Below are 20,242 nucleotides of genomic sequence, written 5' to 3'. Positions count from 1 at the left end.
TCACTACTTCTTATACTTGCTTGCAAAATTGTCTTTTAGAATATCCTCAATATCATGTTCAATTAAGGATACCTCCTTCCCCCATATCTATAGGTATTAAACAACATTATTATTGCCTCTAATTTTTATGATATTATTTTCTATGTTTAGGCTCAATATCCACTTGGAATTTATCATGGCATAAAATATAAGACTTTAATGGAAACTTATCTTTCATTGAACTGGACCCAGTTTCCCTAGCTATTGAGTCATGAGTTCTATATTGAGTAATTTGATGTCCTATGTTTACTGCACATACACTGCTATAGGAGATTTTCTTCTAAATTTTACTAAATAACCTAGTGTACTGATCTCCTTGTCTATTTTTTATTCTGGATCATTCGGGCCAATTACTACTTTATTTTTTTTCACTCAAGATGACTAGCATTATCCCTTTATACTTTCTTCTTGTTGCCCTTCATATGCTTGAAGTTTTCTTCTTCCCTATAAATTATTTTATAGCTTTATCTAATTATATAAAACATCCCATTTGTATTTTGATTTATATAATACTAAATCTGTAAATTAATTTAGATATCACTGCAATCCTTATTAACACAGTACAGCTTTGAACATCAAATATCAATCTGGTTATTTAGGTATATGTGTATAAAATGTAATTTGTAGCTTCATTAATATAAGCCCATTTTCTGACCTGGTAGGTTAACTACTAAGTATTTAATATATTTTGTGGTTATTTTAAGTGGTATTTTTAAGTATTTTCCAAATAAGCGATGTAGGGTAATGTTGATTACTTTGCAGTTGTATTTTGCTGAAACTCTAAGTTAGACGGATTCATATTTGTGGCAAGAGTACTCAGCCTAGGAGACACTAACCAATAAAATTACAGCATTCAGTATTATCAGTATCAATGAAAGTGGTCTACAGTTCTAACTTCTGCTTTATCCTTCCTTGTGTTGTGAATAGGAATAATATTTATCACATAGAAGGAATCAGGTAATGTGATACCTTATAGAAAGATTAGTAGATCTTTAAATTATTATATAATTCACCTTTGAATCCAACTGATTCTGAATTTTTTTCATGGCATTTCAATTATAGCTTGTTTGATTTTTTTTTTGAGGTTGCCTTTTTATGCAATCTACCTTCTGTTTTGTTAAATTGGGTTTTTATGATAGTAGATGATTAATTTTATTTGAATTTTCAATTTTGTGACATATAAAGTATATTTTTGACATTTTACATTTTCTTCTCACCGTTTGTTGTAATTTTTCCTAATTTTTTATTTTAACAATTTATTTTCTTTTCAAATTAAAATTAATGGCTTATCACTTAATTGCTTTTTAGATTGTATCTATTTTTGTTTCAATATGCTTTTCTCCTTTAATATTAAATTTTTCCTTTTTTGCTTTGTTTTGGATTTATTAATTGTTTATCTTCTAAAATTTTAGGTGCATTCTCAAGTCATGATTATTTTTCCCTTGCAAGTGTTTAGGGGAAAAACTTGTCTCTGAAGACTAATTTAGTGGTATCACATAAATTTATATATGTATATATAAATACTATTGTCATATTTACTATATTTTTTGTGGTTCCTTTGATTTTGGCTCTGACACACTCATCATTTATGAAAGTATTTTTAATCTCTAATTAGGCCAATCTTTATTTTCATATTTCCTTGATTAATTTGTATTGATAAAAGGGTATAGTATTATTTTTTTTGAACAATGAATGATTAAATCAACAAGCATTCATTTTATAAATAGTATGTTCCAGGCACTAAGCCAGGTATTAACCATATAGAGAGGGGGGAAAACATTCCTCCCTTCAAGGAGCCTAGATTCTGTTGAAGAGGACATTAATATATAGATAAGGAAATACAAAATAAAACAAATCAGATACACAAAGATATGTGCTATCTCACTTATTCAGGAGTTCCCTTCAATGATACAAACTACAATCCATCTTTACCTTCCTATCCTGTGACTAGGCACTTGTCTATGTCCTCCCAAAAATTTCCTGAAGGCTTTCCTTGCTGTCTCCTGATGTTGTGAGAATAGCAGTGGAATACAACAGTTGAACAACCATTATTCCTCATCCTCAACACAAAACAGGCTGCTTCCTATCATATATTTCCTTAATATTTTTTCTTTATATTTCTTTGAAGTTCTTCATTAGGGATGTGTATCTTCTCAGACCTACCATGCAATTTCCACTGCCACTCTACATGATAATATATTTTATTTTTTTGGAAACATTCTAAATCTAGCTACCCCACAGAAGCACAGGAAGAATACTGGTATTAAAAATAGGGGTCTTTAGTTTCCACATTGCTTGGCAAGTCCCAAAGGCATTATAATGTAGCTTGCTGTCCTGTTTCTGGTCAACCCTGAGATCAACTAAATGTATTCATTTTTTTCTAGACACACGTACTAATGGAAAAATACTACTGATCATATAAAATGGATATTCTTCATCCATTTGGTAATTCCTGAGTGGATTGTCAGGCCAAACTTTTTTGAGTGGTTATAGATCTCCATCATATGGAAACAAGGGTGGCCTGAACCAGCAGATTAACCATGGTTTTAAGCTATCAAGATTCACATCATTCCTTTTTTATGTTTTATTTTACTGATTTTAATTGCAGTTTTATGTATGCCAGAACTTCCCACTTTGGAAATTCTAATTCACCACTTTGAAGTTTCTTGAGGGTTCAAGTTTTACTCAGGGGATCTTGTGGTTGTTATATCATCCTTTCTTTTTGGAGACATGCTTTTTTTTTCTTTTGCTCCTAAAGTATTTATTTACTATATTGGACTTTATCTCAGTAGATGACCTCTGAAGTAATTTCCACCAATAAATCTTATGATTTTACAAAACTGGGTCATTTTATTAAAAATAATCTTGGATCTTACAGTGACCTATATTGTTCCTGTAGTATTTGAAAAAATGTATTGGTCAGACAACTTAAATATTTATCTGTGATGAACTTTGTTCATTTTGTTTTCAAAGTTTTTAAGATAATTTCTCCATAACCTGATTTACAAATGAAGCTGTTAATGAAAACCTTATTCATTTGAACATGTGTTCTATTCTCTCACAAAAAGTCATGCTATGTGGTAATAAATCTTCCCTAAATTACAAAAATAGTTTCTTTTCATTTTCCATTATTTTCCCCTGACAATAGCAACAATAGCAGGGCTGCATAATACAATCACAAAAACTGGTTCAGATCTTGATGAGATGCCAAATCAAAGTAGTGAGGTTTGTACAACCTCAGCAGCCATGAATCATTTTGCACGGACTTCATGTTTAAGGATTATGTTGAAATAAATAAACTAGATATCATCCTAAAGCCAGAGAGGTATTCCTATTTGACCATTCCAGAAGTACAAGACATTTTTAAAAATTTAAGACCTTGAGATAATCCATTATTTATATCTTATGATCAAAGAGTAACTCAAGAGGTTTGCAGCATATCTATCCTCCTTGCTCATCCAACTACACTGATGTCATAGATGCAAGACAAACTCTAATTACTTGATCAATGTAGGTGGTCAGAGGAAACAGAATAATTCAGTAAGTCAACAATATCTGGTTTCTACTAATCAAATGTGCTACACTACATACTTGATTGGTACCAAATTATCATATTACTGTATTATGTATATGTAATATGAATGTTACAAGTATGTTATATATGTAACTCAGACATGTTCTATATGTTTATACATTGGTGGATGAGATAAAGGAAAATGAAAGAATCACTTTACTGTAAGATCTCAAAGCTGACAAATCAAGAGTCTTTTTACAATTTGTTTCTACTCTTCTTTTTTTAATGAGAATTCAGAGATCATCTCATCCATCCCATATCTGAACCAGAATTACTTTTATTGCATGCCAAGAAGCAATCATGCAGAGATCTGTGTATAGGTCTTCAGTGATGGAGAAATTACTTCCCAAGAAAGCTTTTGTTGGATTACAGTTTTGGACTGTGCTAATTGTTTTTAAAATTCTTTTCAATTAATATTATTTTCTCTCTCTGCTATGTCCTGTCCATCAAAAAAAAAAAAGAAAAACAAAAACCTCTAACAAATATGTATAATCAAACAAAACAAATTCCACCATTGCTCAATAGACCATTGTGAATTGTTGTTCAGTATTTTCATATATGAAGATAAAATCTGTCTTTGTGTGATTTCTGTCCATTGCTTCTAGTTCTGTCTTCTGGTATCAAGAGAAGAAGTCTGATATTTCATCTACATCAAAGTCTAATAAACACAGGAAGACAACTATCATGTCCTCTTGTTTATGCAGAAGATGGATTGGAGAGCAGAGAGATTAAAGACACAGGTGAATTAGGAGTCTATCATACCATGAATTTAAAATTGGAAAAGGATCTCAAAAGATTATTTCATCTAACCCCCTTGTTTCCCTTCTCCAGGCTAAACATCATTAGTTCCCTTAACTGACCCTCTGTCAAGATCTTTTTTTTTTGATATACTCCAGTGTCTTAAAGTTCTTTATAAAATGTGGCTCCTAAAATATATTTCTTCTTATGATCTGAGTGAGAAGCTCATTTACTCGACTGGTGACCAAATTTACATTTTTTCTGCCTCAAAACTATTAGAAAATAACAAAAAGTTAAAAGTGTACCACCTCACTCTTCTCCCCAATGGTACAGTTAATTCTGATTAAGTGGAAACAAAGCCAATAACATCACAATGAACAACTTTAAAAATTGCCCTTTCTGACAGTATTCCTTTCCTTAGTATTTCTTAAGTTTTGTGGTACTATCTCAGTTGCACTTTTAAACCATTTATAAATGGATTTGGCAACAATTGACACAGCAGTGAGTGGGGAGGGATGAAAATGCAGTGAACATTCTTTCTGTGTGTTTCTCTTTGGCAAGAAACCTTTTGTTTTTCTAATGGAAACTTTGACACACTCAATCTGCATCTTTTCATCCACATCCAGCTCATCTTTTTGAACATTCCTAGACCTTTATTCTATCAGACAGAAAACAGGAAAGGATACCAAAATCTTAGTCTAATTTAACTATGATACTTTGCTGAGCTACTTGAGGGAGTTCAATGTTTCATTCTAATTTACTATAAACTTGGAATACAGGGAAAGGCTAAAAGTATAATCAGTAAATATTATTTTCCCAACAGAACCCCATGACACCAGAAAATCTAAGTGGTTTGAATGAAAAAGTGGAAAAGGACACATTTGATTCCTGACAGTACCAAAACCAGGAGATTTTTGTACCGCTAGCAGGACCGTGCCCATATTTCAGGCTCTCCGTTTTCTAGTTCACTCTGGGTCTTATGCTGGGAAAAGTGTGAAAGTTTATTAAACTCACATTTCTAAACACTTTCTAAAGGATCCCCCAATATGAATAAAGGGCAGCATATTTTGGATGGAGGGCAAGTTACTAGTTAGTTTTGCTGTTAGATTAATATTTTTATGTGATTTATGGGATTAGAAGCAACAGGAACAAAAGGCAAATAGACTTTACTCTTCCATATAGCTAACAATAATTTTGAGTTTGAAAAGAAAACTTCTTTTTGGAAGAGTAATAGTAAAATTCTGCCTTGGTGACTAGTACCCATGGTAAAGGTACCTTCTAGAAAACCTCAATCTTTGCTAACATATTATCGGATTAGCCAGAGTGATAAAGTAAAAACACAACTGGTTCTAGATCCAGAAGCCTGAATTCAAAACCTGGCTCTTGCCAGATGGTTCACCCCTGGAAAAACTATCTAATGTCACTGAGCCTCAGTTTCTTCATTATTAAAAAAAAAAGTAAATTTGTGCTACTTAATGGAGAGGGTCATTGTAAGAAAGTAAACTTTAAAACTCCATATAAATGTCAGTAATCATTATTATCTGTTCCTTTCTTTCAAGTTACCCAGAGCCTCCAGAGCTTTGAGGTTTTCTTGGAAAGCTAATATCCACTGATTAGTAACCATTTGGAAATATAACTCTCTTTCTGGTAAATATATTTCTTTCTGGTGAACAAAGGAGTTTTGAATGTAATGTTGCTCTATCATTGACATGGTTATCATAGATGAGTGATAACCGTGATTGGAGTGGAAAAATAATACCTACAGCTTGTTTCAAATATAAATTTGAAAACTCGCACCCTTTCACAGAGAAAATGTTCCTGCTACAGAAAGTATACATACTACCTAAAGTTTTTAGGGTAGATGCAAAAATGTTATCATACATAAAGTTGAGTATGGTAGTGTTTTGATTCTGAATTTTTCCATCCAGTTTTGTCTTCATCAGTCAGATCCTTTAAGTAAAGTGAAGTTATAGAAAGCAATGCTATAACAGGGATATAAGGATGGATGGAAAGCCTTTTCTGACTTTAAATAAACAAACAGAACAGTTCCTGGCATATGAGTATTTAAAATTCTCTTTGGATCTATATATGAAAAGCAAAAAATAATGGCCATTCAGGTAAGAGAGACAATGATCTTCTCTCTTTGTCTCTTTGCCTCTCCTCTGCCTATTTATCTATATGGGAGAAAGAAGCAGGTCTTAAGATTAAAAAAAAGGAAACCTGACCCCCAGAGCTGCTTAGCAATTCTTAGGCAAGTAACCACTACATGAATAATGACTAGCCTTAGAAAATAAATTCAGAAAGAGTAGAGAATTCTCAACATAAGCCAGAATAAGGTCTCCAAGAGACCCAAATCCACCGTCCAGGAGTTCAGTCCAAATAAAAGAATAAGCCTGAGCATATTAGCTAGGCGGAAGGACCCTGTCACTTTTCCTGTGCAAGACCTACTAGACAAGAATAGACATACTATTCCATAAAGGGAAAAGGCAGAGAAGGATCTTTGTTTATTTGTTTTGGAATGGCTTTGTCTTATGACTAACAAATGGAGCTGCTTCTCTTTAGAAAAAAAAAAAGGCTGGAAAAAAAACTCTGGATTTATGAACTAAAAGAATATGGCAGTTTACTCTTCTCATGAGGACAAAATAACACTAGAGCTGAAGACTTAAGCTGAAGCCAGAAACTGGAAGTAGAGAGAATTTGCATAGGTGCACATCTAGGGGGAGTTATTCCTTTCTATTTCTTCTCATTATTTCCCTAGTGAGGCAGCAGCTTGCAGAGGAATGGCCACCAAGTAATTAAGATCCAGTGGAGCAAGGTTTAGGGAAATAGCTTCCAGAGACTGGCAGAGACCAGCTGGTAGCAAGCACAATGGCAGCAGTGTAATGATATCACTAGAAGACATCAGAAGCCCTGAAACAACAAAGGAAAATTGTCTCTACAGATGTGTGCTTTTGCAATAGGTGTTCCCAACATGTATGTCTCTCCATGCATTTTCTGCAAGAAACCTTCTCTTTTCACTGATGATGTAGTTATTTGTGGGAAGAGGGGGTCTCAGGTTTATAGGAACAGATGTTTTATTGCTACTTTTCTTACTATTCCATTTTATGAAGTGATTTATTTTGAAGCTAATTATATTCTCTGATTGACTGGTAAAAGTAAAGTCATTGGTAGGAGCTATGATTTTTATTTGTACTTTTATAATTTAATAAAGCCATTTTTATACACATCCATTGCATCTCATTGCAATTCATTGCATCTCAGACTTTGGTACAGCGGACAGAGTGGCAAACATTGAACTGGAGAACATGGTTTGATTCTTGGTTCTGTCACAGATTGTTAGTTATAAAGCAAGTTATTTTATTTGTTTGATCTTCCATTTTCTCATATGTAAAATTAGGAAGTTGTACCAAATTACTACATAAAATATAAAAAAGGTTAGAGTCAGAAGAGTCTTCAGAGATTCATGTTCCAACTCTTCAAACTTTTAGAGGTAAAGGGAATAGCCTGGCTAAAGTCTTCCTATCTATACTGAATACAAGTAAAACTAATAGTAGAAATTGAAAAGGCATTTCAAAATTTTTAAATAATTAAAATATTATTAAAAACTTTTAAAGATAGTTACATTTTAATATAACATGATAGCAATTAGAGAAGAAAAAGAAATTGAAGGTATTAGAATAGGCAATGAGGAGACCAAGCTATCACTCTTTGCAGATGATATGATAGTCTACTTAAAGAATCGTAGAGAATCAACTGAGAAACTAGTGGAAACAATCAACAATTTTAGCAAAGTTGCAGGATACAAAATAAACCCACATAAATCATCAGCATTTCTATATATTTCTAACACATCCCCGAAACAAGAGTTAGAAAGAGAAATTCAATTTAAAATCACCATAGACAATATAAAATACTTAGGAATATATTTGCCAAGACAGGGATTATATGAACACAACTACAAAACACTTTCCATACAATTAAAACTAGATCTAAATAATTGGAAAAAAATTAATTGCTCATGGGTAGGACGAGCTAACATAATAAAAATGACCATCCTACCCAAATTAATTTACTTATTTAGTGCCATATCTATCAAACTACCAAAAAACTTTTTTACTTAATCAGAAAAAACTATAACAAAGTTCATTTGGAAGAATAAAAGATCAAGAATATCAAGGGAAATAATGAAAAAAAAAGTGAAAGGGGTGCCTAGCAGTGCCAAATCTTAAACTGTACTATAAAGCAGTGGTCATCAAAACAATTTGGTACTGGTTAAGAGACAAAAGGGAGGAACAGTGGAATAGACTTGGGGTAAATGTTCTCAGCAAGACAGTGTATGATAAACCCAAAGATCCTAGCTTTTGGGACAAAATCCCAGTATTTGACAAAAAATGCTGGGAAAATTGGAAAACAGTATGGGAGAGATCTCATACCCTACACCAAGATAAACTCAGAATGGGTGAATGACTTGAATATAAAGAAGGAAACTAAAATTAAATTAGGTGAACCCAGAAGAGCATACCTGTTGGATCTTCGAGAAAGGAAATATTTCAAGACCAAGGAAGAGTTAGAAAAAAATTACAAAATGTAAAATAAATAATTTTGATTACATTAAATTAAAAAGGTTTTGTACAAACAAATCCAATGCAACCAAAATTAGAAGGGAAGTAAAAAATTGGGAAAAAATCTTTGTAACAAAAACCTCTGACAAAGGTCTAATTACTCAAATTTATAAGGAGCTAAATCAATTGTACAAAAAATCAAGCCATTTCCCAGTTGATAAGTGGGCAAATAGCATGAATAGGCAAATTTCAGATAAAAAAATCAAAACTATCAATAAGCACATGAAAAAGTGTTCTAAATCTCTTTTAACTAGAGAAATGCAAATCAAAACAACTCTGAGGTACCACCTCACACCTAGCAGATTGGCCAATGTGACAGTAAAGTAATAAATGTTGGAGGGGTATGCCCAAAGGGCTTTAAAAGACAGCCTACTCTTTGATCCAGCCATACCATTGCTGGGTTTATACTCCAAAGAGATAATAAGGAAAAAGACTTGTACAAAAATATTTATAGCCGTGCTCTTTGTGGTGACAAAAATTTGGAAAATGAGGGGATGCCCTTCGATTGAGGAATGGCTGAATAAATTGTGGTATATGCTGGTGATGGAATACTATTGTGTTCAAAGGAATAATGAACTGGAGGAATTCCATGTGAACTGGAAAGACCTCCAGGAATTGATGCAGAGTGAAAGGAGCAGATCCAGGACAACATTGTACACAGAGACTGATACACTGTGGCACAATCAAACATAATGGACTTCTCTACTAGCAGCAATGCAATGATCCAGGACAATTCTGAGGGACTTAAGAGTAAGATGCCATCCACATCCAGAGAAAAAATTGTGGGAGTAGAAACACAGAAGAAAAACAACTGCTTGACCACATGGGTCGATGGGGATATGATTGGGGATATAGACTCTAAAGGATCACCCTACTGCAAATATCAATAATATGGAAATAGGTCTTGATCAATGACACATGTAAAACCCAGTGGAATTGTGCATCAGCTATGGGAGGGGTTGGGAGGAAGAGAGGGAAAGAACATGAATCATGTAACCATGGAAAAAGTTTTTAATTAATCATTAAAAAATTTTAAAAATAATATAACATGATATGATCTCCATCTCACTGGAAGAGTTGGTTGCAATTTCTCTCTCCCCCTGCCTTGGATTTGTTTTTATCAGTTTCTCCTTAAAATTGTGAATCCCAGAAATGTTCCACATGAAATCTGTTACCAGAAGGTTTTCATTTACTTTTTTTTTCGGAGGTTAACTCTCCTTGAAGGCAGCCCCCAAATCCAATTAACTTGTTTTCCTCGTATTGTTGCCATGCAAAATTGTTTAATTATATTGAGATTAGAGTTCCCCAAATCCCTATATGTTTTCCAGGAGTACATAGAAGTAATGATAATGATAGTAAAAATAATTGACCTTTATGTAGCACTTTAAGATTTTTTCAAAACACTTAACCTACAAGATCATAAGCTAAAATATGCAGTCATATTTAATAAGGTGAATAGAAATAAATGTTATAGCAGTCTGATTCTGAGTAAATCATGTAACTTCTTAGTGTCCCAGACAATCTGCAATGGTGGAGCAAAATTTTTGAACAAGTAGTTCTTTATGCCACTAAAATCATAGATCTTCACGCTTCTCAAAAAAAAAAGGTACTGTTCCATAAGAAATATTGTCTATCCACATTCTATGCTTCTTCCATTTGCTTTTTAAGTCTAAATATACTTTTACTTTTATTTCTGTTAAATTTCATCTTATTAAATTAGGCTCATAATTTTAGATTTCATCATCCTTTTGAATATTGGCACTGTCATTCAATGTGTTAAGTATCCTGCCCAATTTTGAGTCCCCTGCATACTTGAAAAGTATGCTAGAAATGCCTTTATCTGTTGCAAACTACAGAATGTTAAACACCACACAGCCATTTCTTCTAGGCCATTTCTGTCCTCTCTCCTTCCTAGTCCATCCAAGTTACACAGAGATAGGTATTACTAGAAGTTTGGTGATACTTCACTCTACCTTTGGCTGGCCACAACTATGAAAGCTGCAACATCTTTGGTTCTTTGAGGATGACACTCACAGGTCTATGCTACCTGGAGCAAAGACCGTGTATTCCATAACTATCTGTTTATTACTTAAATGAGCGATTTGGGATTTCAGGAACACATTTACAAACCGAAAGGCTCGAATGGTGGTGAGGCCCTCAGCAGTTTCTGAAAAGTGGCAAAGCAGAGGCAGTTGAGTGCTGTCATCCAGCTCCTGGAGATCTCTATGAAAAAGGCAAAATGCAAAAATAAACTAAAGTCAAGAAACAATTAGGAAATCAAAGGCTGAACTATTCTAAAATAAAGTTATCATTAGTTTTCTGATATGGTATGATACTGAGTACAAAGTAGGATCATTGACTTTGACCCGAAAGGGAACTGAGAGATCATTTAGTTCAATCCTCTCATTTTCAAAATGAAGAGATTAAGACTGAGAGATGTGCATTGATAAAAGCCAATTAAGTAGCAAAGCCAAAATTCAAATCTAAGGCATCTGACTCGAAACCCAGTGTTCTTTCCCTGATGCTCTGTAATCTCAGTAAATGTCAAAGGAATGAATCTACCAGAGTTTCATAAAAGTACACATTCACACGATTCCTTCTTTTTATAATAAATAGATATTAGCTGTAGAATATATACTTTGTGTTTCAAAAACCAGGTTCTGATTTCAGCCATTCTCTGGTTCTAATACAATAAAGTCACATGTATAAGAGAATTTGTAGGCATATGTTTGGCATGTTAGACAGGAACAAAGTGATGAATCAATAAAAGTGTCTTTGGTGACAAACTTGGGACCTTCTTGACAACCAGTCCCACCTCCCAAACAAATATAAACCCTGGACTTACTCAATTTCGAAAAAAAAATTCATATTTCCTAGAGATGCTCCAAAAAGGTAACGATCAGGCATTAAAAGATTTTTTTTTTAATTAAAAGAAAACCTTTGCTATTTGTACAACATATATTGTGTTTAATCTCAGCAAGGACGTGTCTATAAATGTGCACAGAGGCTAAGAGGAAGTAGCACTGACTCTAGCCATTAGGCAAAACACGAGATTAGAATAAACAGAGTCTTGTTCGTAAAATTAGTGAAACCAAGAAATAAAAGAGCTGTTTGATCATATATTTAAAGCATGCATATTTGTAGAGCTACACAGTCATTTAATGGTTCATATCACAGGACACATCACATTTTAGGTACTCAAAAAATGTGTGGCCTTTCTTATAGCAATTTCACTCACCAAAATGTTTATGAATAGAGTACCTTAGGCATTCTAGCAAAGGCAAGACATTCCAGCACTGCAAAATGCAGGGGTTTTGTGGTTTTGTTTGTTTGTTTGTTTGCCTTTTTTTTGGAGACAAATACATTGACTTCCCAAAGCCACTCTGACCTAATCTCCTGTACAGGATTTAGTTCTGTTACATATGATTTGATTGATTGCATCTTTGGGGAAGGAAAGGGAACAAGTATTTATTAAGTACCTACTATGTGCCAGGGGCTGTGCATGGTGCTTTACAAATATGATCTCCTCTGGTCTTCACAACAACCCTGCGAGGTAGGTACTATTATTTTCCATATTGTATTAGCTGAAGAATTTGGCCCATTGGTTAGGTAACTTGCCCAGGGTCCCAGAGCTAATAAATAACTGAGAATAGATTTGAACTCAAGTCTTCCTGACTCCAGAACCAGTACTCCAACTGATATGCAACCTGGCTGCCTTCTGGGTCAGGGGTCTGGTAACCTCATCAGCTATGAGTGCCAACAGCATAAACCAAGCTTGGCAGTGTTAGTGGGCACCATTAGCAAGCCTAATGTGAGGTTATAAAAGGTTATAAGAAAAAGCAAAAAGAACAGATTAGTAAAGGAAAAAATAAGAGAGAAAGAGGCAAAATGGAAAGTAGGTAGGGAGTAAAGGGGTTGCTATTCCTTCAACACCTACTACTTCTTTTTTTGTTTTTTTAACCCTGCTATTCTGATTCATGAACATTCCTCTTTTCTGACTTCAAACCCACTAAGAAAAACCATGATTATTGCCAAGTTACACACTTTTCAGACCCTTGAGTCTGGGAATAGACTATGGAATAGAACAAAGTAGAAAGACATTCATCTTCTATCCACTGCCTTCTGCCATCCACTGGAGATCAGTTTGGTCCTAGGATGATCCCAAGGAACATCTAACAATTTGTTATATTCCTGGCATCCAGGCTAAAAAGGAATCTATGCGTTCAATTCTATGTAGAGGACTCCCAGATCTCTATATATTTAATCTTCGTTTCTCTCCTAAACTCTAGTCATGTATTATCAGTTGCTGACTTGGCATATGCAAATGAATGCCCCCATAGCATCTCAAACTTAATATATTTAAAGCAGAATTCATTATCTTTTCCTCAAAATCATCCCACCTTCCTAAAACTTTCCCATTTCATCCAGATTTGCAGCCTCAGATTTCCCTTCAACTCTTCACTCTTTCCTCTCTCCCATCATATATTATCAGTTCTCCAGTTTTACTGATTTTACCTCTTCCACAATAACAGCATCTGGCTCTTTCCCTCCACTCACAAAATCTTCAACATTTTAAAAACAGTCCTAATCTGCACTATTGCAAACAGCTCCATATTGCTGGTCTCTCCCTTCCACAAGCTAACTTTCACAGAGCTTCCAAGTTAATAACCCTAAATCTCAGATCCGACTATGTCACTTCCCTGATCAAGAAACTTCAAAGATCTCTTATTGCTTTTGCTACAAAATAAAACCTTTTCATTCTGGTATTTAAAGCTCTTTACAATTTGGCTCCAGCCTACCTTCCAGGCATTATATGGTACTCCCCCTCATGCACTCTAGTTATTAGCTAAACTGGCAAACTTTCTGTTTCCTGCAACATTTCAACTTTTGCTCCCTTGCACAGGCTGTCTGCTTTGCCTGGACTGTATTCCATCCTCACTAGAACTTCTCTGAATCCTTAGCTTCCTCTCAGCTGGAAGGCCAATTCCCATACAAGGCATATTCAGATTCTACCAGTTGTTATTCCTACCTTACTCTCATGCCCAGGAATTACTTTGTGTTTATTTTATATATATTTAGTTCAACTTGTCTGTGTTCATGTTGTTTTCCCCTAATAAAATGTATCTGGAATGCAGGGCATATTTTATTATGGGCTTTCTATCCTCAGCACCGAACATATTCCTTGTCATATAGTAGACATTTATTAAATCCAGAAAAACCTAGTGAATAATGATATATGAATTTTTAAATATATTTTTAAACTGTACTATAATTTCTCTTATTTGTGCAAATGTATTTTAAAACAATTAAAAACAGATATTATAATTTTATAATAATTTTTTATTTATTACATTTATTTGTATATATAACATAATATATACAATATATAATATACACAATAATATATATAAAATACATTTATAAATTTATGTTTTATTACAAAAATAAATTTTGTAATAAAAATTTTCATCCTACTAGCCCAACTATGTGCAAATATACTGTGTCAAATGGCACATTTGTCCTTTTAGGTGTCCTTAAGTTCATGTCTGCATGAATGAATCCCTTCTGTCATGCTTACTCACTTCTAGAAATAATAGTTTTTATTTTTTGTAAATGTAAACATACATAGCACTTCACCTCAATTTCACCAAAGGACCAAGTTGGTGAAATAAATTATGTGATATGTGCATGATGGGACTGATGTCTGCATTTTGGAAGTGTCTTTTAAGTCTCACTCAGAGAGTGGTCATTAATGATTTTCCATTAATGGGGAAAAAAAACCTCCAAGGAAAATCTCAGGGATCTGTGTTTAGCTTTATACTATTTAATATTTTATTAGTTATTTGAGTATGAATGATGGAATGACTAAACAAAAAGGGTATTTATTAAGCATTCAGTATTGTGCCAAATGCTAGAGATACAAATAAAAATGCAGATAGTCCCTGCCTTCAAAGAGCTGACATTTGAATAGGGACAGCAACACCAATAGGAGAGTAATGGGCTGGTACTTTGGTCCAAAAAGTTGGAGGGATGATAAGCTGAGCCAAAAGAGTATAGATTAATAGTAGCTGATTCCTATCCAGAATTGATCTGATCATGGTTCATGGTTCTAAAACCATTGAGTGAAGTGGACAGAGTTGAGGAGTCTAGGTGGATTATGCATATGATGAACAAGTTGCTTTCCAGAGAACTGAAGCGTAGCTGGATTTATCTTAAATCAGTATTACAGGAGAGACAGTCACCTCTATTAGGAGGATGTGGTCCCAGGCCAAAAGTTCTTCCAGAGGTTGTTCCTATTGTGGAAGGCAGGAAGTTGGTGAAGTTTACCTGGAGGTAGCTTCAGAGGTTGACTTGGCAAGAGTCACACAAACAGTATGTACCCAAGATGGGACATGAATTCAGGTTTCTCTGACTCTTACTTTGGCTTTCCAACTCTTATGCCACATGAGTCTTGGCAATTCTCTAAGATGGCAGAGAGTTTCCTTATCAGAAATACCCTATATCAGTGAAATCACAAGTCTCTTCCAAAGGTGGGGAGAGGGGCAAATCTTATAATGAATTTAATAAAAGGTATAGATTAAACATAATAAAATTTGTGGAAGACATAAAGTTGTGATGAATGGCTTAATGTGCTCTGTGATAGGATTTTTAAAGATCTTGAGAAGTTAGAACATTGACAAATTCAAAAAGATGAAATGTAGTAGGAATAAGGATTAACTTTTTCACTTGGGTTTAAAAAATAAACTTTACAAATACAAGATAGAATAAATATGGCTATAATATCTTAAACTGCATTAAAAGAGGCATGTCCTTCAGAAATAAAGAGGCAATGGTCACACACATTTAGAGTATTGCACTTAATCCTAGACACCACTATGGACACTGATAAGTTAGGGAGCCTCCATAGAAGGGCAACGAGAGTGAAGAGCTTCAATATGATAAACGGAAGAGATTGAAACTATATTTTTAGCATGAAAAAGAGATTTCGAAATAAGCAGGAAAACTATCTGAGGGCTCCTGCTTGGAAGAAACTGGACTAGTTTTACTTCACACACCCCCATTCCCCAAATGAAAGAAGTGTAAACAATGGGCAGATGATGATTCATCATAAGGAAAACAAATTCCTAACAATTAGTTATCCAAAATTAGAGTAGGATGAATATGGAGTTAGTGGGTCATCTCTTCATTGAAGGTCTTGAAATAAAGGTTCAATGACCATTTTTTCCAAGGATGACATAAGTCTTAGACTTGATTACCTCTTAAGGTTCTTCTAACTCTGAGGATTCTTTTTTCTAATACAGAATGTAATTCTTAGAATAAAAAGACTATTCGCCTGACATCCTAAAAGTTTATCTCATACTATGATATGACAGTTAACTGACTGATGAGAGCAGAGTAGGAGAAAACACAATTAACACAAAATTTTATTTTCAGATGATCTAAATTGTTCTGCTGTTTTAGTCATCTGACTTTTTGTGACCTTATTTGGGGTTTTCTTGGCAAAGATTCTAGATTGGTTTGCTGTTTCCTTCTCCAGATCAATTTTTTTCAAACCTTTGTCTTCTGTTTTAGAATCAGTTCTGTGCATTGGTTCCAAGGCAGAAGAGCAGCAAGAGCTAGGCAATAGAGGTTAAGTGACTTGCCCAGAGTCACACTGCTAAATTTGAAACTAGGACCTTCCATCTCTAGGCCCAGCTCTTAATCCATTGACCCACCCACCTGTCCACTCCAGCTCATTTAAAAATGAGGAACTGAGGCAAACAGGAGTGAGTGACTTGGCCAGAGGCATAGAGTGTCTGAGGCCAGATTTATATTCAGGTCTTTCTGACTCCCAGCCTGGCACTCTATCCACTGTGCCACATAACTATTAAAGCTCTAAATAAGAAATATTCTAATTATTTAAAATTATGAGGCCTCGATTCTAATGATTTTAAAAATTATTTGATATTTATAACTATAGTAAAATAAAATTTCCACAGGGTGTCTGCTCAACATACATGACGGCTTCCTTGCTTTCTTTTAGTTTCATGACAATACCAAGGGAGCACATAAGCAAGATTTACTAACTACTCTATTGCTATATATATTTTATTGCCCTACCTGAAATTATACCATAGACATAGAAATAGATATTTCTTCCGGATATGTATGTAGTCTTAAATGTGTAATAAATGTTTATGTCAACTTGTTAAACTGTCCTAACCCTAACAATTTTCACTTTAAAATCAATATCGAATGTCTAGTTGGTTAGAGAGGTTAATGGTGTTAGTAGTTAGCTAGGAAATAAATGTGTTAGCTAGGAAATAAATACTTATTCATAGTTCAGGAATTACATGAATGAATGCCCTGGACTTATAGACTTTTTAGACACTGTCACAGTCAGAAAAGAAACCAGTCAGTTAAAACTGGGGGCTGAACAGAAGGAATTCATGAGAACTATAAAATCCAGTGCATTTGTTCATCTATTATAACCTTTCATCATTTTTTTTTGGAAAAACTACTTTGACAGATGCAAGAAATTAGTCATTTTGTTTATAGCAATACTCAAACTTTGTTCTATTTACTTACTTAGAGGCCACACGGAAGTATTTCTGGATAAAGTAAAAGGCAATTCCAAGAGGTACAAGAGCAACCAGGAATACAGGGGTAGCATATGAGATCATCCCAATGGCCGACAAGCAGAGTAAAGTCGAGCGGGTTAAAGATTCCAGAGTAGGAGGAATGTGCTATTCCATAGGCAATTTGAGGGGAAAAAAATTTCAGATTAAACATATTGTTATGCAAAAGTAAGTCTTTGTGTTTTTAAAACCAGCAGATTATTATGTTCAGTATCATTGGGACCATTATTAGATGGGGGCCATCTGAGCAAATTTAAGCAACTGGATGGAGGCATTCTCACCTGGAATTTAGTAGAGAACCTTCCCTTATCCCTTCTCTGAATTCTCATGAGAGTAATGGCAAGAGTAGGTAGCCATCATTTTATACTGGTTTTCCTTTTACTCTGGGCCAGATCAAAGACCTCACTAGAAAGCCATAGTGGATCTAGACTAAACAGAGTATTTCTGGCATTCCATTTCTTCTGGTACACTGGAATATCAGCAACATCTTTGGAGTCCTTTGGTTAAAGAACTGAGACTTAATGAGAACTTCTAGAAGAGATCAATGGCCCCTTTTGTTCATGATCTACATGCTAGGACACAATCACATCTAGGTACATAGACTTTAAGAACCCATTAATTCATTCGTTCCCAAAGCATTTATTAAGCATCTACTATACATAAGACTTTGTACTATGTGTGGACTTACAGTGATATGCGCTCTGCCCTCAAGGAAATTTTATTCTCTTATTTTTGGAGAGGAGAGATAAAATATAAATGCAAATAAGGAAATTCAAGGAAATCTAAGATGGGAAAATTAAGTCATCTTCCTTCCAAGATGAAATATTAGAGTATAAATTTAGTGAAGAATTAAGTATCAAGATCTTACCCAAACGAAGACAAAAAGTGATATGCTCACCTGGTCAATGATATTTGTGTCAGCTGAAAAACGATTGAGGATTAGCCCCAAGGGTGTTGTATCAAAGAACCTACAGAATAAACAAATCATATATTAAATATTTAAAGATGAAGGGCCTAAGCTTTCCTTGCTTTCTTTGCATAGTCCTCAGACTTTTTGAATGATCTCTAGCATTAATTCTAAGGAACTACAGAAAGCCTTTTTCACTATGCTACCAAAATATATGTAATGAAATTTTTTGTTTGTTTTGGTGTAATGACATTTCCTTACCTGATTGGCCCAAGAATGATCTTATTGAGGAGGTTGTGGTGAAGATTTTTGGCAGCTGTGAGGCCCATCCACTCTACAGTGAGAGATGTAACAAGGCAAAGGAAAATACCTGTTCCACAAAGTATACTAAATCCAGCCACATAATAAGACTAGAAGGAAAAAAAAACACCAAAAATAAACAAAAAGCATGCACTGATTATTAGAAACAAAATAAGATTCCTATTGTTAAAAATTTCAAGTCAAAGACACAAAAGATACGTCTAAATTTTAAAGACTTTGTGAATTTTAAAAAGGATGCACAATGTCCTTTTCATCGTTTCTTCTTTGGCTTCTAGCTTATCCTTCCTCCATTTTTCTAAAGGAAAATTGGGCTAGATTGAGGGATTTGAGAATTCTCCCTCAGGCACCAAAATGATCCTTCCCACCCATTATTCCATACTAACTGTTTAAATTGAAGGAGATTCTAATTTTTATATCTGGCTTTCATCAAGGCATTAACTACCAAATTTTAATTTTCACTAAGTAATTACATTTAGGCTTATTTCCAAAGAACATATACACAAGAAGCAAAAGAAACTCTCTTATAGTGATTATCAAATTTAATACCATATAAAGTTATGGGGGTCAGTAAGGGCAGATTTTAACAGGGCAAGGGAATGGTTGAATTCAGAAAGGAAGAATAATCTCACTTTTCTCGTTAATCAATAAACATTATAAAGTGCTTACTGTGTGTGAGGCACTGTGCTAAGTGCTACCTTGTCATTATAGCATGGTCTCTAGCATGTGAAACTCTAATTTGGACTAAAAGGAATCTTTGTAGGAAGACTTGATTCCAAGATATGATTATAGCCTAGTAGTAGGAGATTGATGCGTTCCTCCCAATATTTTGTTTAGTGATTTTTGAAAAATTTTTTCTACCTGATAACCACTTATATTATCCTTTCCATTAAGGTCAGATGTCCATGTAGCTAGCCAGTAGTCTATGGCTACAATAACTGAATGCTTCAGGAGCTTGGAAAAAATCATCAAGAAAAGGAAGAAGAATCCTCCAGAAGTCAGGTATCTCCAGCAAGTCTTCCATGGCATTTTAGTCCTGAGCCTCAAGACTGTGGACATGTTATCATCTTCATCTTCTTCCTCTTCTTCCTCTGCATACCAAAAATTTGATAAAACTTCATGTTGTTAAGGAGTATAAGTACAGTTCATTTTCCTTCATTTATTTTAAAACACAAGAAGTATTGAAAAACACAGCTAAAATTATTTTAAAGCAGTTCTTCTGAGCAGGAGCCAAATCTTAAATTGATGAAAATCTTCCAAAGTACCTTGCCTTGGGTTAAAAAAAGGCTACCAGACTGTTAAGGTTTTTAAAAATTTTTCCTTTCCCACATTTATCAACATCGTAGATATGTTGCATCCAAAATTAGTGATAATCAAAAACTTGAAGAAATACTCTACCAATACCTTGGTCTATAGTTTTCAAAAA

The 20,242-nt window shown here is 34.2% G+C and overlaps 1 protein-coding gene across 1 annotated transcript in view; it reads right to left on the bottom strand.

Moving 5' to 3' along the window:
- Positions 1-20,242, bottom strand: part of ABCC9 (ATP binding cassette subfamily C member 9) — a 180,356-nt gene that overhangs the window by 41,872 nt on the left and 118,242 nt on the right. The window contains exons 25-29 of the mRNA XM_044678314.1: positions 19,678-19,907; positions 18,760-18,908; positions 18,490-18,559; positions 17,542-17,699; positions 11,104-11,196 (exon numbers count right to left, since the gene is read on the bottom strand). Coding sequence (XP_044534249.1) covers positions 11,104-11,196; positions 17,542-17,699; positions 18,490-18,559; positions 18,760-18,908; positions 19,678-19,907 — 700 coding nt within the window. The remainder of the gene's footprint in view (positions 1-11,103; positions 11,197-17,541; positions 17,700-18,489; positions 18,560-18,759; positions 18,909-19,677; positions 19,908-20,242) is intronic.

The sequence above is a fragment of the Gracilinanus agilis genome, chromosome 5, assembly GCF_016433145.1.
Source record: "Gracilinanus agilis isolate LMUSP501 chromosome 5, AgileGrace, whole genome shotgun sequence".
In the NCBI taxonomy this organism is placed as follows: Eukaryota; Metazoa; Chordata; class Mammalia; order Didelphimorphia; family Didelphidae; genus Gracilinanus; species Gracilinanus agilis.
This window is presented reverse-complemented; position numbering and strand designations above follow the sequence as displayed.